This window comes from Choloepus didactylus, chromosome 6 (genome assembly GCF_015220235.1).
Source record: "Choloepus didactylus isolate mChoDid1 chromosome 6, mChoDid1.pri, whole genome shotgun sequence".
Classification (NCBI taxonomy): Eukaryota; Metazoa; Chordata; class Mammalia; order Pilosa; family Megalonychidae; genus Choloepus; species Choloepus didactylus.
In genome coordinates, this window is record NC_051312.1 from 1,461,918 (window position 1) to 1,478,550 (window position 16,633).

General features: G+C 67.5%; 1 protein-coding gene across 18 annotated transcripts in view; it reads left to right on the forward strand.

Annotated features, from left to right (window-relative positions):
• BRSK2 (BR serine/threonine kinase 2) overlaps positions 1-16,633 on the forward strand; it is a 69,460-nt gene that overhangs the window by 37,303 nt on the left and 15,524 nt on the right. For 17 of the 18 annotated variants that reach the window (XR_005217419.1, XR_005217418.1, XR_005217420.1 and 14 more), the window contains exons 2-11: positions 9,263-9,357; positions 10,657-10,742; positions 11,026-11,166; positions 11,851-11,967; positions 12,986-13,019; positions 13,249-13,317; positions 13,913-14,059; positions 15,813-15,844; positions 16,085-16,249; positions 16,465-16,562. Coding sequence is in view for 15 of the 18 variants with exons in the window: in XM_037839808.1 (XP_037695736.1) it covers positions 9,263-9,357; positions 10,657-10,742; positions 11,026-11,166; positions 11,851-11,967; positions 12,986-13,019; positions 13,249-13,317; positions 13,913-14,059; positions 15,813-15,844; positions 16,085-16,249; positions 16,465-16,562 (984 nt within the window). In the remaining 3 variants the exon portion in view is untranslated. Of the gene's footprint in view, positions 1-9,262; positions 9,358-10,656; positions 10,747-11,025; positions 11,167-11,850; positions 11,968-12,985; positions 13,020-13,248; positions 13,318-13,912; positions 14,060-15,812; positions 15,845-16,084; positions 16,250-16,464; positions 16,563-16,633 lie in introns of those variants that run through there. The other variant, XM_037839821.1, reaches the window with a different exon arrangement.

Below are 16,633 nucleotides of genomic sequence, written 5' to 3' on the forward strand. Positions count from 1 at the left end.
TGTGATTCAGGGGAAGGAAACTGAACCTTGTCCCCAGACCCGGATTCCAGGTCAGCACTTGCTGGCAGGACAACCCTAAGGGACCTAACCCTGCCAAGCCTCAGTTTCCCTTCTGGGAGAGGGAGCAGGACCGTGGGAGGATGGAGGCTAGCATGGAGGGTGTCTGGAGCCTTCGTTTTGACCGGACAGTGGCTTTAACCAGGACTCACAAATGCCTGCAGCCCGCCCCGCCCCGGGCCTCTGCCATGGCTTGACCAGTGGTTCAGGCCTAGGTGAGCCGGCAGCTCCAGGCCCCACTTCCTCCCTCCCTGGGAGAGCTGGGGGCCTGCCGCCATCAGCTCTAACAGAGACAGCGAGCAGGAGCTCCTTCCAGACACTCCATCTCATCCTTCATGCCTCAGGGGATCCCCCTGCCACGCAACAGGGCCCAGCCAGCCCAGCCGGCTTGACCGCCACCTGTGGCCAGACACAAACGTGTGCTGAGCTGGGATGGTAGCAGGCAGCACGTGTTACAGAAAGTAACCTGAAGACTGAAGATGTGCTAACTTTGAGTTCTTGTGGAACAAACAAAAATCCTACTTGAAGTGCACTAGGAGGTTTGTGATGGAAGGAAGCTTGAGGTTCCTACGTGAGCTGAAGACACCCCAGTTGTGGTGCCCCTGGTGGGTGCCAGGGTGTCTGCAGCTTTTCACTTGGGTACCTGCCCATGGACGTGGGGGCCTGAAGGCAAGGGGTGAGAATGCACTTGACATAAATCTTGACTGGGGCTCCCACCGAGGCCTCCCTCTCCCCCACCCTGGACCACCTTACGCCTCTGTAGGTGCCCCCAGCACTGAGTGGGTCTGGGTGCAGGTGAGAGGAGAAGAAGCCGGAGAGACAAGCACGGATGGGGCGCACACTGGTCCTGCAAGACATCTTCTCCTAGTGGGCGGCCGCAGTGTGTCCTCAGGATCCCCCATTCTTCCAGGGGTGCTGGATGGGTCCCTCCGCAGGCAGATGGTGAGGGTGCCGTGTGTCAGGTGAAGAGAACGGACCAGTGTGGGAGATAAGGGGTAGGGCATGAGAGACCCCTTTCCTGGAGCAGGAACCTGGCAACAAGAACGTTTCCACCATTTGAAAGAGGGCTCCCGAGAGTCGGGCTGCATTGCGGCCTCGCGGGAGCAGAGGATGGGCTCCTCTGCAGCCGGGAGAGCTGCTGCTGCTGGCTGTGCCCTCCCAGCCCTCCCCCTCCACCCCTCCAGCCTCCCCAGCCCTCTCACCCCTCCACCCCTGCACTTCACCCTCTGGGCAGTGGCTGGGGGCAGTTAGTCCTGGGGAGAGCAGGCAGGCCCTTGCCTCCCCCCCTCCCCGGCTTACTCACCTCTGTGGCTCATGGGCCTGGTGAGCAGGTCAGACTAGGGGGGAGGCCCTGAGCGGTTGGGGGGGCCAGCTGGGTGAGGTGGAGAGGGGCGAGGAGAGCCAGCCCTGACCCGTCCCTCTGTGCCCCTCCCGTTCCCAGTGCTTCGCGGATGTCCCGTGTCGTCCGGACAGGGCTGAGCAGGAGAGGAACTGGGCTCTAGGGGTCGGGCGCCTCGTGTGACTGCACCCGGCTGGGAGGGTGCTCTTCTCCGCTGTGCTGAGTGCACAGTGGATGCCAAGCCCCGGGCGTTGTTCCAGGGCCCGGGAGCCCAAAGACCGTGCGTGTCAGTTGTCTGCTGCTACGTGACAAACTGCCTCAAAGCTTAGCGACTTGAAGTGACAAACGTTTATCACCTCACAGTGTCTAGGGGCCGGGACTCCAGGAGCAGCTCAGCGGGTGGCTCTGGCTCAGACCCTGCGTGAGGTTGCAGTCAGGAAGGCATGACTACTATGGAGCCTGCTTCTGGAAGGCTCCCTCGCTTAGCTGTTGCCTGGAGACCTCAGCTCCTGACCCGTGGCTTCCCCTGAGACCAGGCAGCAGAGCTCGGGATCTCGTGTACCTGATCCTGGAGCTCACAGCCCCCGTCTCACCTGTTCAGGGCACTGGGCAGTGTGGGGGGACGGGACGTGCCTGGGCTCCAGGAGCTGGGGGTCATCAGGGCCCTCTCGGGAGCTGGGGCAGGAAGGGCCGGGACTCAGGGGCAGGTGCAGCACCTGGGGTCTCCTCCGGGCGTCTCTCCTGCCTGGGGCGGTGCCTGGTGGGGGGCGCTGAGGCCTCTGTAGCCCCCTCCCTCCTGGGCTCACTCGAGGTTGCCATCCCCTGGAACCTGCGTGGATCCAGCTGGTCCCTGGACCCCCTGCCTTGGCTGTCCCTCCCTTTCATATTCTGCCTCCAGCAGTGGGACCACTGCCCCAACCCACCTCTCCCTGCCGGCGGGAGCCCAGGGGAAGCTCTCCTGGAGATGGGCTGGGGGCGAGGGGGTCCTGGCCTGGGCCTGGAGGCTGAGGGTGTGTGTCGGAACCAGTGGCCAGGGGCAGTCGCCTCTGAGGTTGGCAGGAGCTGCTCGGCGGCCGCCGCCCGAGCCAGCCTTTGGGGCAGAGCCCGGTGACTTTGCGTCCCAGTGCTGCTGGGATCTGGGGCCGGCGCCTGCTCCTGGCGCAAGGCCGTTGGCTGCGGACAGTGGAGAGCGTGTTCCCTGCGGGGACGGGGTCAGCAGGCGGTGCTCAGCCCGTCTTGCCCTATCCCTTGTGCAGTCCTCAGTCCTCCACTCTGGTGCAGCCCCTGCCCGCCCCATGCTTCTTTCCATCGCCCACCGTGGACACCCGGGCTTGTGGCGAGCGGGTCTGGCTCTGCTGATTCGTCTTTCCAAAGGGCCAACGTCATGCCGCCTTCCCGCCCTCCTGGGGAGAGAAAGTCGGGGCAGCCCCCAGCGTGGGGCCCGTCGAGGCGGGGGAAAGCAGGACAAACGGCCGGGAGGCGGGCCGTGGCTGTTGGCTGGTCCGGGGGGACGGCGATTAGTGTGGGGGGTGGGGCAGAGGGTGGGCCACCCCGGCATTGGTGACCCTCGAGTGCTCCGGGAAGCGTTAGTGGCCGGACGTGGGTCTCTTCCGAGGCGCTGCCCCAGGGGCTGCCCCGAGCGGCTCCACCCTCACTGAGGGCTCCCCTGCCGGGCCTGGCCGCGGGCCTCGGGGGGACAGCTGCGCCCTGGACATCGTTTCACCGAGGGGCAGTGAAGGGCTACAGACCCTTTCTTCTGTCTGGGGTGGGGGGGGTGGGACTGTCATCCCTGGAGGGCGGTCACTGGGCAGCGTGACCTGGGGACGGACAGACTGAATCACAGACACGACCCCCCGCCCACTCGGGTGAGCCTTTCTGGGGGGCTCAGAGGGGGTGGACAGCTTGTGGACCAGCTGGGGGGACAGGGGCATCAGAGATTGGGAACCAGCCTGGAGGGATGCTCTGGTGACAATGGCCCCTCATCTAGTCCCACACCTGGTGCAGCTGCCCAGAGCTGGGCAGGCAGAAGAGGGCGGCACCCCAGTATGTGGGTGCTGGGGTGCCCAGAGGCAGCCAAGGGCTCTGCTGGGCGTGGTCAGGCCGAGGTGGGGTGAGGTGGGGCCCGTGGGGTGAGCTCAGCGCCTGTCAACCAAGGGCCGAGTGGGAAGGGGCCTAAGGGGAGCCCCTGGGGTCTGCGGGAGGCCCCGGGTCTGTCGGGGTTCAGGGGCCCACAGGGAGGCAGGACACTCACTTGAGATGCTGCAAAGCAAGCCTGGTGGGAGAGGGGCCCAGGGCCTCAGGAGAGGGGTGCTGGCTGGGGTTTCCGGAGCAGCCTCGGGGGTGGATCCGCCCGGTGCTGGAACGGGCTGCAGCCCTGTGGAAGAAAGTGTGGGGTCCAGGACCCCGGGAGGGCCGGCCTGGCTGGCCTGTGACACTCAAGGCCCTCCTTACCCTGGAAGGTTCCGGGGCATTCCAGAGCCCGGGAGTGGCATTGAAGGCTGAGTGCTGTGAGATGGAGACGGTGCTTTGAAGCGTGCCCATACGACGCACAGCTGCCTACAGGGAGACCCTGCTGTGTCTGCTGGGGGTGGGGGCATCCGAGGCTGCACCCCCACCCCCACGCCCACGCCCCGCCCCCACCTCAGTGGCCGAGCAGCTCCTGGGTCGCTCCAGGCTGTGAGGGTCCTTCCCTCCCTCGATCCCGGATGGCAGCCCTGTCGCCTGTCCCCGGGGACCCCTCTCCAGCCAAAGAGCAATGGGTCTGGCCTTGAATGGCAGGGTCAGGGCCCCACTCCAGGCACAGCAGGGCCTGGTGGCCACCTGGGTTCCACTGCCCCCTTCTGCTAGCCCTGACTCCCACCCCCACCTCCCGAGGGCACCCAGCTGCCCCCCTGGGCCCCCGGGACGCCCCACCATCCCCTGCATCCGCCCCCAGCCCTCCCTCCGTGGGTGGGCGCGGCCCCGGCCCCTCAGCAGCTGGGGGAGGCCTGAGCTCCCCTGCCCCCCGCAGGAGCTGCGCCAAGGCTGGGGCTGGCAGTGCCCTGGAGCGGCCCCCATGCAATTACCCGTGACACGATATACTTTTCTTCACTTGATGTGAGCCTGTGTTTGCTGTAAAGACAATAATTAGAGATAAAAACCACAATTGGAAAATCAGCCCCTGCGGAGCTGGAGGGCTGTGAGGGGGAAGGGCAGGCCCCAGCGGGAGCCCCCACCCCGCCCCGACTCCGGGGTGGCATACGGGCCCCAGGGCAGCCCCTGGGATCCAGCTGCACCGCTCAGAAGCCGCCTGCCAGCCCCAGCGCCCCAGGGGGGGGAAGCCCCGGACATGGAGGGCCGAGCCCCCACCCCGGGCGTCAGAGAAGCTTCCTGAGGAGGGGCAGCCCCACGCTGGGCCTGGAGGGGTACGCAGGGACCCGCAGGGCAGAACGAGGGGCAGGGGCTGTCCGGGGCAGAGGGGCAGCAGGTGGAGAGAAGTGGGGCAGGGAGTGCGTGGCCGGGGCCCCGGGGGACAGCCCAGGGCGGCCCCCCAGCTCCCGGCCTCACCTGAGGCACGTGGCAGCCCTCACCTGCACCTGGGGAGGAGGCCCCTGCGGCCACGAGGACGTGCCACAGGTCTGCCAAGGGCTGGCCTTGACCCGACAGTCCCCTCCGGCCCGTGCCTGGGAGCCTTGTCCACGCGGAAGACATGAGGCTCGCGGACGTGGCAGACACCTGGCACGAAGGAAAAGGCCGTAGGAAAGCAGCCCAGGGAGGCAGGAGCCAGGAGACACACATGGGAAAACGGGGTTCAGCTTCCAGAACAGAAAAGTGGGTCACAAAGCTCTAGTAAGTACAACCACAAACTCCAGACCCACGTGACAGAAGCAGGACATCGGAAGGCTGCTGCCAATAACGGCCAGAGCTGCTGGGCACCGAGTGTGCCGGGCACTGCGAGAGGGGGATGTCGTCACCCCATTCTGTGGAGGAGGAAACTGAGTCTGTCATCACCCAGCTGCTCAACGGCCTCCCGGAAAGGCCAGGGGGAGCCCGGGGCCCACAGGAAACATGCTGCACACACACACACACACACACACAGAGAACATGTGCACCCACATGTGTGCACACACGCACATTCCAGGCCTGCATGCGGGAGTCAGGCACATGGGTAGCTGCGTGTGCACATTGGGTGTGCGTGCATGGGTGTGTGCACGTTGCACAGGACGTACAGGTGCACATGTAAACTCTGTGTGTGTGTGTGTGCGCACTGGGATATGTGTGTGTAAGTGTAGGAGTCCCCTGACGGGCTGTGCAAGTGCATGTGTGTGTGCTCATGTCTGGGTGGATGTGCAGACTGTGTGTGTGCAGGTGCGTGTGCACATGGCATGTTGTCTTCAGTGCATGGGCCACGGGTTCACAGGGTGAGTGTGCTTGTGTGCGGGTGTGTGCATGGTGTGGATTCTGTGTGCGCACACGTGTGTTGTTTTCCGTGAGTGGACAGTGGTGCACTCTGTCACCGTCTGGTGGCCATGTGGTCCCAGTGGCTGTGCCATAATTGATGATTATTTTACTTGTCTCCTGTTTGGGGACGGACGTCAGTTCCCGTTCTTGCTGGGAGGCAGCCAGGGGAGTGGGGCGAAGGGGTCAAGGTGGCGACCACCCTTCACCGCCCTGGCCCTCCCCTCCCCCACCCTCGCAGCCACCACGTCCCAGGGATGGGGAGACGGCTCCCTGTCCCTCGGTCCCACTGACCGCCGTCCCAGAGCCGCTGGCCCCTCGGGGTGGGTGGGTGGCCCCTGTGGACCCAGGCCTGCCCCTGCCCTCTGGGAGGTGCAGCTCCACCCCCACCCAGGGCCCCAGGGCCCCCACCCAGCGGCCGCCTGAGGCAGGAGCCGGTCCCCGCCCCGAGGGGCTGCTGCTGGCCCTGTCCATCCAGCTGAGCTCAAGCCCCCGGGTGGCCCCTTTCTGCCCTCCCCCGCCCCAGTGCAGGCTGGGGACCACCGAGATCCTCACCTGCTGCACCCCCTGCAGCAAGAGCACGACCCGAGGTGGGGGGCGGGCAAGTCCTTGTGGCGCAGCCTCTGCTTCCGTCCCGGCTCTGACTCCAGCCCCCCCCCCAGGAGACACGAGGCCCCGACGGAGACGGGTGGGGGGTCGGCCACGGCCTGAGCAGGTGAGGGCACCTCTGGACCATGGCAGGGCAGGGGCTCTGCATGTCCAGCCCGAGATGGGCGGTGGGCAGCTCACAGCACGTCTGTCTGTGCTGGTGCCAAACCCCCAGCCATGAGGCAAGGCTGGGTGGAGGGGCCGTGCCACGGTGGGGTTCCGGGGCAACTCATGAGGGGCCCAGGAGCTGGGGGGGGCCTCACAAAGCCAAGAGGAGGTGGGGCGGCCACCGGAGGGAGGGACGCTCTGTGTGCAGCTCGGAACAGCGCACAGCGAGGTCTGCAGAGTTGGCAGACGAGGCACAGGCCTGGGGAGAAGTTCTCAGTGCCCGGGACAAACGAAGGCCCTGACAAATTGACGAGGACTCGTGCACACACTCACCCCACAAAAGCAGGCAGAGGACACGGGGGGCTCACACAAGCAACTCGGCCAACGAGAGTCTGGAAACCTGCTCCATGTCATGGACAAAGATGCCGATGAATGGGGCAACCGGGGTGTGGCCTCCCCAAGCGCAGCTCACACAGGCTTGCCCTGCACCGATGGCCACAATGTGCCAGCGGGAAGGCGGGCTGCTGCGGTTGCTGGGGCCAGTTGGGGGGAGCGTCCGCCCAGCCCCTGTAAGGTGACAGGCAGGGAGGGGCCCAAGCCATGTCCTCCAGGACCCAGCTCTCCCCCCTGCTGCTCCACCATCCCTGGGGTGGGGTGGTCCCTTTGTGTTGTGGTTGCCACTTGCTCCCCTCAGTTGTGAGGTTCCAGTTGGGGGGGTGGAGGACAGAGTGGGCTGGACGGTCCTTGGAGAGGAGGTGACCCGGGATCGTGGCCCCTCATGGAGGGCAGCCCCCGCTATTGGGGCGGGCAGTGCCCCTGGCCCGGTGGCCGTGCTGCTCCTGCTGGGCCTCAGAGGTCAGGGAGTAGGGTCCGGGGCAGGGAGTGGCACCTTAGCGTCCTGGGGCAGCCGAGAAACACCACCCATGAGTGACTTAAAGCCCCAGAAACTCATTCTCACCTTCTGGAGCCCAGAGGCCCGAAATCCAGGTGCCGGCTGGCTGCTCCCTCGAAACCTGTGGGGAGCCCCTGTCGGCCCCTGGTGGCCCCTGGCCGTCCTCGGCTCCCCTTGGCTTGTGGGCGCATCGCCCCAGGCTCGGCCTCTGTCGCCACGTGGCGTCTCCTCTCTCCATCTGTGCACATCCTCTGCTTTAAGGACACCGGGCTCCTTGGGTTTAGGGCCCTCCCTACCCATTTGGTCTCATCTTCAAAGACCCTCCCATTTAAGGTCACGCTCACTAGGACGTGTCTCTTTGGGGGACACAGCTCACCCCATACCCCTGGGGACGGGGTGCCCCCAGCGTGGCGGGGAGGGGACAGACCTGCTCCTCCCACGTCACCCAAGCCTGGGTTCACCACCCCCAGCCCTCTGGGCCCCTCTGTTCTGAGGTCCCTCCCCTCCAGCTGGGGTTTCTGCTGGGGCCCCCGCGGATCCTGGTCCAGGACGAGGACAGGGAGTGGCCCCCATCAGGGTGGTGCCTGGACGTCCACGCAGCCCTCCAGCCCCTCGAGGCCTCCCGGGTCCGGAGGCGGGTCCGGCTGGAAACCGGGGTTTGGGGATTCTGGAGGGAGGGGTGCCTGGAGACGGGGCCTGGCGTCCCAGCCGCTCGGCAGCTCGTGTCACGTCGAGCGCGCACGCCCGGCTGGCAGGCCCCGGGGTCCTTCGCTTGTGGCGGGTGTGGACCCCCCCTCTGCTCCCCCAGTCGGGCCCCCCAGTCCGCTCGCCTCACACCCCTTCCCTGACCTCGGGGACAGCCAGAGGCTCCGGCCCACTACACGCCTGAGCTCCGTCGGCACCTGGCACCGCCCAAGGAGAAAGGAGGGGGCTCAGGGTGAAGGTGCTTTATTTCACGGTCGGGGGGCGTGTGGAGGGTGTGGGATCTGGCGGAATTGGGCAAAATCAGACGGTGTGGAGGAGGGAGAGTCGAGGGGAAGGCAGAGGGCTGTGACTCTGAAAGCAGAAATGGCCCTCGGCAGTTTCCGCAGTTCCTGCCCTCCGGGAACATTCCCAGACACGTGCCCAGGCTCTGGGTGTGGTCAGGGTGGGACGGGGCAGGAGTCGCCCGCGTGCTGCACCCTGCTCAGCCCGACCTCAGCCCCCGGTGCCAGAGGGGCCCCCACGGGGGACGTGCCGGGCACCTGGAGCACCTGAGCGGGGGTGGGGGGGCTGCAGAGCCATCCAGTTGGAGGCCCGGTGTGCTCGGCGTCACTGATGGGGCCCGGGGCAGGCGACAGGACCAGGGTCTTTAGTTTCTGGTGTCGGCAGGTGAGGGAGCAGAGAGCTCTGCTTTAGGTGGGGGCCAGGTGGGGGGAGGGCCTGGGGTGGTGGGGAGCCGGGGGAGGTGGGGAGTGCCTCTGCACAGCGAGCCCACGGGGCATGGGGGTCTGCGGGATGGGGAGGCAGGGCGCACCGGGGGGCCAGGACCCTGGCCTGTGGGTACGTGGGGGAGCACCTGTGGGTGTCCTGGCCGCGGAGCACTGAGACCCCCCAGGAGAGGCGCAGGAGGCCGGAGGGCAGCCCCGTGGGCAGAAGGCTGTGGTCGGAGGGAAGCCCCTCCGCGGAGCTGCTGTTCTGGGCAGTGAGGGCGGAGGGCGTACAGCTGGCCGGTGGCAGGCTGGGCAGGGGGCCCTGGGGCACCCCTGGTGGGTCTGAGTCGCTGTGGTCTCTCCTTGCAGGCCTGGTGAAGCTGGGGATCCACTGTGTCACATGCCAGAAGGTCGCCATCAAGATTGTCAACCGGGAGAAGCTCAGCGAGTCGGTGCTGATGAAGGTGGGCGGCTGGGGGCGCGGCCAAGCGTCTGGGGGGTGGGCGGGGCTAGGGGTGCCATCTGTGGGGGGCGTGGGTGGCAGCCTCAGGTGAGTGCTGAGAGGCAGGGCCCTGGAGGGGCAGGGCCAGTGGGGGTTGGGCCCTGAGGATCTGGCGGGGGTGCCGGGTCGGTTCTGGAGCTGCAGCTCCATCAGGTGGGCAGACAGGTGTGTCCACAGAAACGGGCTCCTGCCCTGGAGGGTCGCCATGGCGCCATCTGAGCCCGCCCGGGGGGTGGGTGCTCAACTGGGGGGGCCCGACCAGGCACCGGCTCCCACAACTGCAACCGCAGGACCGAGGCCGTAGCCACAGAAGTGCAGGGCTCAGGTACCCCAACCCACCACGGGGCCCCGGCCCACCTCACCAGGGAGGACGCTAGGCTGGTTCCCCACCCAGGGACAGAGCTGGACAGGCCCAGGATGCCTCCCCACCAGGGCACCTCCCCGCACACCCAGAGGGGCCTGGCTGCAGCTGCAGGAGACCGCGATCCAGGGGCAGGAGCAATGGCAAGTGGCCCTCTCCGGGCATCCTGAGCCGGCCTGGAGCCGTGGGCAGTGGCCCCTGCCCGCAGGAACTGCACTTTTGGTCTCAGTCGAGCACTCAGTCACTCGTGCACTCACAGCGGGCCTTCCGAGCAGCCGGGCAGCACAGAGCAGGTCCCCTCCTGGCACCGGGCTATGGTGTTGGCGGAAGGGGGCAGGAAACCAGGCAGACAGCGGCGAGGAGACCTCCGAGGGTGGTGGGCTGTGGTGTCTGTGCTTGGGCAGGCAGGTGGGGGTGGCACTGGGTGACAGGCAGGGACGGGCAGGAGAGGCTGTTGCCAGGTTTGGGGCTGGGGGCAGCGAGAGCCCAGGTACCTCTTCGGGACCCCTCTGGCTGCTGGGGAACCTGACGGGCTGGAAGCTTGGACGGGGAGTGGCGGGTCAGGTGGGGGCTGGCCAGGGGCAGTGCTGGGCTGGGGGTGGGGGCGTGGCAGAGGGGGCCACGCTCAAGGTGCCCGCGAGATACCCAAGTTGGGGGGGGTCGCTCAGTGGAAAGGGGGAGCCTGGACACGAGGCTGCAGCAGGCCGAGGTGCGGGGGCGGCCCCTGGCAGTGTGGGGAGGGCTGGGGGCGGCTCAGAAGCCCCCGGCTGCCCCTTGAGCGTTCCCGGGGGGCGGATGCGGCCTGCGGAACCAGCGCGGTGCCCGCGAGTGACTGGCCAGCCAGCCTGATGCCCCCGCCCCGTGTCCGGTCTGGGAGTGACCCCCGTGCCCTCTCTGCAGGTGGAGCGGGAGATAGCCATCCTGAAGCTCATAGAACACCCTCACGTTTTAAAGCTGCACGACGTTTATGAAAATAAAAAATATTTGTAGGTATTGCTGGGACTGGACAGCTGGGCGGGGGGTGGGGGGGCTGAGGTGTCCATCCAGTCCCGGGGGACCTGGGCCCCCCTTGGCATCCTCAGGGTGAGGAAGAGGAGCCAGGAGACCCTCGGGGAAGGGTCTCTCCATCCCTGCACCTATAGGAGAGCAGGAGGGAGGCCCCGGGGATGGATGGAGGCGGGCAGGGGTGCGGCCCCGGGCGTGGCGGGGTGAGGGGTGGGGACTGGCCCAGAGTGGCCTCCGGCTGCCCCATGGCCGCCTGTCTCGCAGATACCTGGTGCTAGAACACGTGTCCGGCGGGGAGCTCTTCGACTACCTGGTGAAAAAGGGGAGGCTGACCCCCAAGGAGGCCCGCAGGTTCTTCCGGCAGATCATCTCGGCCCTCGACTTCTGCCACAGCCACTCCATATGGTGCGTGCCCCCAGCCCGTCCTGTCCCCTCAGGCACCCCCAGACCCCCCGACACCCCGGGCACCCACAGACCCGCATCCTCCCAGGCGCCCCCAGGCACCTCCAGGCCATTCTACTAGGGTGCCCCCCTTTCCCTCAGTGCGCCCAGGTGCCCCATCCTCCACCAGGTGGCCCCGTTTTGCAACCCCCCCCCATTCCTGCCCTCTCCTCCCCACGACTCTCCTTCAGGGCTCGCCAGGAGGTGCTGGGCGTCCACCCAAGAATACTGGGAGCCCCCCTGGCATGTCCAGGATTTCCGGGTCCAAGGACCCCTTATTTGCACTCCCCCTGGGTGTCTGCGGACCTGTGAGGGTTCTCGGCCCAGGGCCAAAGCTGGGGGCGGAGAGGACCCAGGCCGCAGGGCAGAGCTGGCCTGCTGACCATGGGGGAGTCAGGAGGACCCCCGCTTTTCCCTTCCCAAAGACCAGCTGGCCAGCCACCTTCTGATTGGCTGGCTATGACATCACCAGGCAGCACCGCCATTGGCCCTCGTGGGGTGTGGCATGGAGGGTTGAGGCGGCGAGGGGGCTCAGGGCTGGGATGTGGGTTCAGGAGCGCAGGGCCCTGCGTGTCCCTCCCGGCTCCCACTCTCCGGCCCCCGGGCTGGTGCCGTCGCAGTACCCCTCAACCGGCCTTCCTCCCCCAGCCACAGGGATCTGAAGCCGGAAAATCTTCTCCTGGACGAGAAGAATAACATCCGGATCGCCGACTTCGGCATGGCGTCGCTGCAGGTGGGCGACAGCCTGCTGGAAACCAGCTGCGGGTGAGTGGGGGCGCCCACGTGGGGCCCTGCCGCGCGGCCCGGCCCCGCCCACCGGGCCCCGCCCACGCCGCGGCGCAGACCCCGCCCAGGCCCGCCGCTGCCCTCGGGCGCCCGCTGCTGGCCGCAGCCAGTGCTACACACCCTGAGCCAGGGAGGCCGGGAGCGGTGGGCGAGGAGGCCCCCTGATACCCGAGGATCCTTGCCCGCCCCGCTGGACGCCTCCGCCATGCTGGCTGGAGTGTCAGGAGCCAAGCTGGCAGGACATTAAGGGAGAAGGGCCTGCTGGGGACAGCTGAGGTCTCTGTTGCCCAGACCTGTGGCCCTGCAGCTGGAGCCCCATCTTCTTAGCCTGCCTGTTTGCTGCTGCTGCCAGTGGCCGGGACGGGTCTGGGCCTCCCTTTTCCCCAGCCCCACCCAGCTTGGGACCGGAGGCTGGACCCCCGACTTTGTGCCCAGCACTGCCTCTGACATGCGGTGCAGCCTCCAACCCATCTGCAGAGCCAGAGTGGGTGGCGGTGGCACCCAGCCCTAGGGCGCACGTCTGGAGCCCCTCCCCACCTGGTCTCTGGGCCCCAGCCCTGGAAGGCCTGCCCTGCCCCCATCATGGCTTGCCCAGCTGGGGACTGAGAGCTGGTATGCAGTCCCCCCACTTTGTTCAGTGTCCGGGGGTGTCTGCTCCCCATGCTGCCTGTCCTGCTTCCTGTGCCCACGGGGCTAGAACCTGGGATATGGTCTGTCCTTCTAGAACTGGCTGGGTGGAAACAGTCTCCAGCCCAGCAGAGCCCCCTGGACCCCTCCCACCCAATCTCTATCTCCCCCAGAAACATGCAGGGAGTTGGGGGTGGGGCGGGTTTGGTACCAGAGCCTATGAACATGGGGAGCAGGAGGGACCTCATCTTCCAGTCTCCGCCCGCGGTGGCCCTGGGGGACGTGGCTAGGCCCCAGCTGGGGCGGGTGGCTGGGCCTGGAGAGCCAGCCCTGACCATCGCCACCTCTGAGCAGCCACCTTTGCCCTCAGGTCTCCCCACTACGCCTGCCCGGAGGTGATCCGCGTGAGTAGCCCTGGGACGCCACCGCGCAGTACCCGCTCTGGGCTCCGGGGAGGGCGGGAGCAGGAGCGCGCAGACCCGGCCCACCTCGGCCCACTGCGGGCCCCAGGCCCCGGCTTAGCCGCCCGAGCGTGGGCCGCGGGCACACTCCCCCCAGACCCTCCGGCCCCTCACCCGCACCAGCTCCCGGGGCCACCGTGTCCTGACCAACGGCTGGCGCTACTGTCCGCAGGGGGAGAAGTACGATGGCCGGAAGGCTGACGTGTGGAGCTGCGGCGTGATCCTGTTTGCCTTGTTGGTGGTGAGCGCCCCGCCCCCGCCGCCCTGACCCCGCCCCCCGCGCTGTCCAGGCCCCGCCCCCGCACTGACCCCGCCCTGGCCCCGCAGCCCTGGCCCCCGCCCCCGGCCGCGGAGCTGTCCCTGGTGCTGGCCGCCGGGCCGGAGCGCGCCGTGACCCTGCCCCACCGCCCTGACCCCGACCTCGCCCCGCCCCTCCACCGCTGTCCAGGCTCCGCCCCCACCGTCCAGGCCCCACTACCGCTGTCCAGGCTCCGCCCCCACCGTCCAGGCTCCGCCCCCACCGTCCAGGCTCCGCCCCCACCGTCCAGGCCCCGCCCCCGCCCTCGCCCCGCCGCCCTGACCCCGCCCCCGGCCGCGGAGCTGTCCTTGGTGCTGGCCGCCGGGCCGGAGCGCGCCGTGACCCTGCCCCACCGCCCTGACCCCGACCTCGCCCCGCCCCACCACCGCTGTCCAGGCTCCGCCCCCACCGCCCAGGCCCCGCCCCGCCGTCCAGGCCCCGCCCCCGCCGCCCTGGCCCCGCCCCCGGCCGCGGAGCTGTCCCTGGTGCTGGCCGCTGGGCCGGGGCTCGCCGTGACCCTGCCCCGCCCGGCCCGCAGGGGGCGCTGCCCTTCGACGACGACAACCTGCGGCAGCTGCTGGAGAAGGTCAAGCGCGGCGTGTTCCACATGCCGCACTTCATCCCGCCCGACTGCCAGAGCCTGCTGCGCGGCATGATCGAGGTGGACGCGGCGCGGCGCCTCACGGTGCGTGCCCGGCGGGAGCCCCTTCCCCGCCCTCCGCCCAGGGCCTGCCGGCGAGCCGCGGTCAGTCCCCCCTCCGCCGCCTGGGCAGGGCCCGCCGACAGCCGCCCCTCCTGGGCTCTGCAGGCCCCCCAGCCGCCCCGGCTCTCTCCACCGTGGCCTTCAGCCTCCTGGCCTCTGCTGTCCCCCCACTTCTGAGCCCGCCCCTCCTGGGGCAGCTCCCACAGCTTCCGTGACACTCCAGACACCCCGGGGTCACTCCCAGTGGTTCTGTTTGTCGCCTCTGCCCAGGCACCTCCTGGGAGAAGCAGTTGCCCTGGGGAAAGGACTGTTGCTTGGTGTCTTGGTGGACACTCACCCATGCCCGTGACGGGGCAGGGTGCATGCCTGCACGTGTGAGCGCGTGCCCGGGTGGGCCTCTGGCAGGCCTGTGCTGGCGAGGGTGGCCGTGGAGAGCTTGGCTGTGTCCCCTCAGACACTGCTGGCCTGGGCGTCGTGGGCTGCCTCGTGGTGCGTCCTGGGGCAAGCACCCCCACACACTTCCAGGGTGACTAGTTCTTACAGCCAGCCCCATCAGCTGGAGGGGCCCAGGGAGGGGTCTGCAGGGAACCCCCCAGTCGACATGGTCCCAGCTCCTCCGGGGCTCAGCTGGGGCCATGAGGGCAGGCACCCTAGGGCAGGGGAGCTCCACTCGCTTCGGATGCGTTTCTGGGACGGAGGTGGCCCTGTTCCCAAGGCCACTCGCTCCCCACCTAGCTGCCCTCAGTCAGGGCAGAGGACAGGTAGCTGGAGGACAGGCCGGGAACCAGGAGAGACCCAGCTGGGGTTGGGGAGGGGCTGGCCCCTCGGAGCCTCCAGCTTGCACCCGCACCCCCAGCCTCTCCCGGGCCGTCCAGGTGGGCCATGTCCTGGCTTCAGCTTCTCTGAGGGCTCCCCTGCTCTCTTCCCCTTGGAGTCTCCTTTGCAGAGCCCCAGGGCTCGGGTCTGGCAGCAAGGCAACCCCTCACCCTAGCCCCCCGGAGATGGGCTCCTGCTTCCTGCCTCTTTGCCTCTCTCTCCCCTCCCCCTCTTAGGCCTGGAGCCACCCCTGGCCCCATCCTCGGCCTCTGTCCTTCTCTAGGTTTTGTTTTCTTTTCCCCTGGGGGGAAGCGGGGGCACTGGAAGCAGAGCCTCTGGGAAGGCAGCCCCTCCTTGTCCTCCCCTTCCCCATCCTTTCTTCACTGTCTTCTTTCCCCATCCTCCCTCCCTCCCCATCCTCTTCCTTCCTCTTCTTCCTCCTTCCTTATCCAGGTCTCTATCTTTTCTCTTCCCCATTCCCCTCCCTCTCCATCCTCCTTTCTCCATCTTTCTCTTTCCTCCTCTTGTCCCTCCCCCCTCCTCCTCCCGCTCTATTCTCTTTACCCTTCTCTCCCTCCCTCTTCTCTCTCCTGCGTTCTCCCCATCCTCTCCTTGTCCATTCTTTTCCCTTTCTCATCTTCCCCTTTTCCTCTTCTTTTCCATTCTGCAGCTCCCCCCTTCTTTCTCTCCACCCTTTCCCTCCTGTCTTCGTCCCTTCCCGTCTTCCTCATTGTCCTCCCCCATCCTCTTTCTTCATTTTCCCATCCTCCTCCTTTCTGCCTTCTCTCCCCCTCCCCTCCTCTCCCTGTCCTTCCCCGCTCTCCTTTGTCCTCCCCGCCCCTCCTGCTTCCTCTCGCCTCCTAACGTGGGCTCTCTCCTCCATCCTCCGTACTAACTCCCTGTTTCTCTTTCCTTGTAGCTAGAGCACATTCAGAAACACACATGGTATATGTAAGTAGCTTTTCCGCCCCACTGAGCCTGCTTTGCCTGCCGTGGCGGAGGACCCGCTAGGAAAGGGGGGAGGGCGCCGTCCCGCCCCCAGCCTCGGGGCTGCCAGGCCAGCTCTGGGGGGACCCGGCCGGGGCCGGGCGCAGGGAGAGCGGCAGAACTCTGCCCGGCGCCCCGGGTGGGGGTGGTGGAGCTGCGGGCGGCCGAGGGGAGTCACCGGGCGCTGTGCCCTGTCGTCCACAGAGGTGGCAAGAATGAGCCGGAGCCGGAGCAGCCTGCCCCGCGCAAGGTGCAGATCCGCTCGCTGCCGAGCCTGGAGGACCTGGACCCCGACGTGCTGGACAGCATGCACTCGCTGGGCTGCTTCCGTGACCGCAACAAGCTGCTACAGGACCTCCTGTCCGAGGAGTAGGTCCCACCCTCCTGCCCCTGGGGCCTCACCCAGCAGCCACACCCCAGACGCCTGCCTCTGGGGCTCATGAGCAGGCCACGCCAAGGGGCCAGGTGCCCCCCGCTGCAGAGGAGCTGGGAACGTGGCATGTGTCCCGGGAAGCCTGGGCCGCCCTCCAGGGCCAGAGCTGTCCCTGCGATGGCAACTCCTGGCGCTTCTTGCTCTGCTGCAGGGAGAACCAGGAAAAGATGATTTACTTCCTTCTCTTGGACCGGAAAGAAAGATATCCCAGCCACGAGGATGAGGACTTGCCCCCCAGGAACGAAATAGGTACAAGGGCAGAGGGTGGCCTCCAGTCCCTGGCCCCACCCCCTGGGGTCCAGGGGGCTGACCCCTGTCTA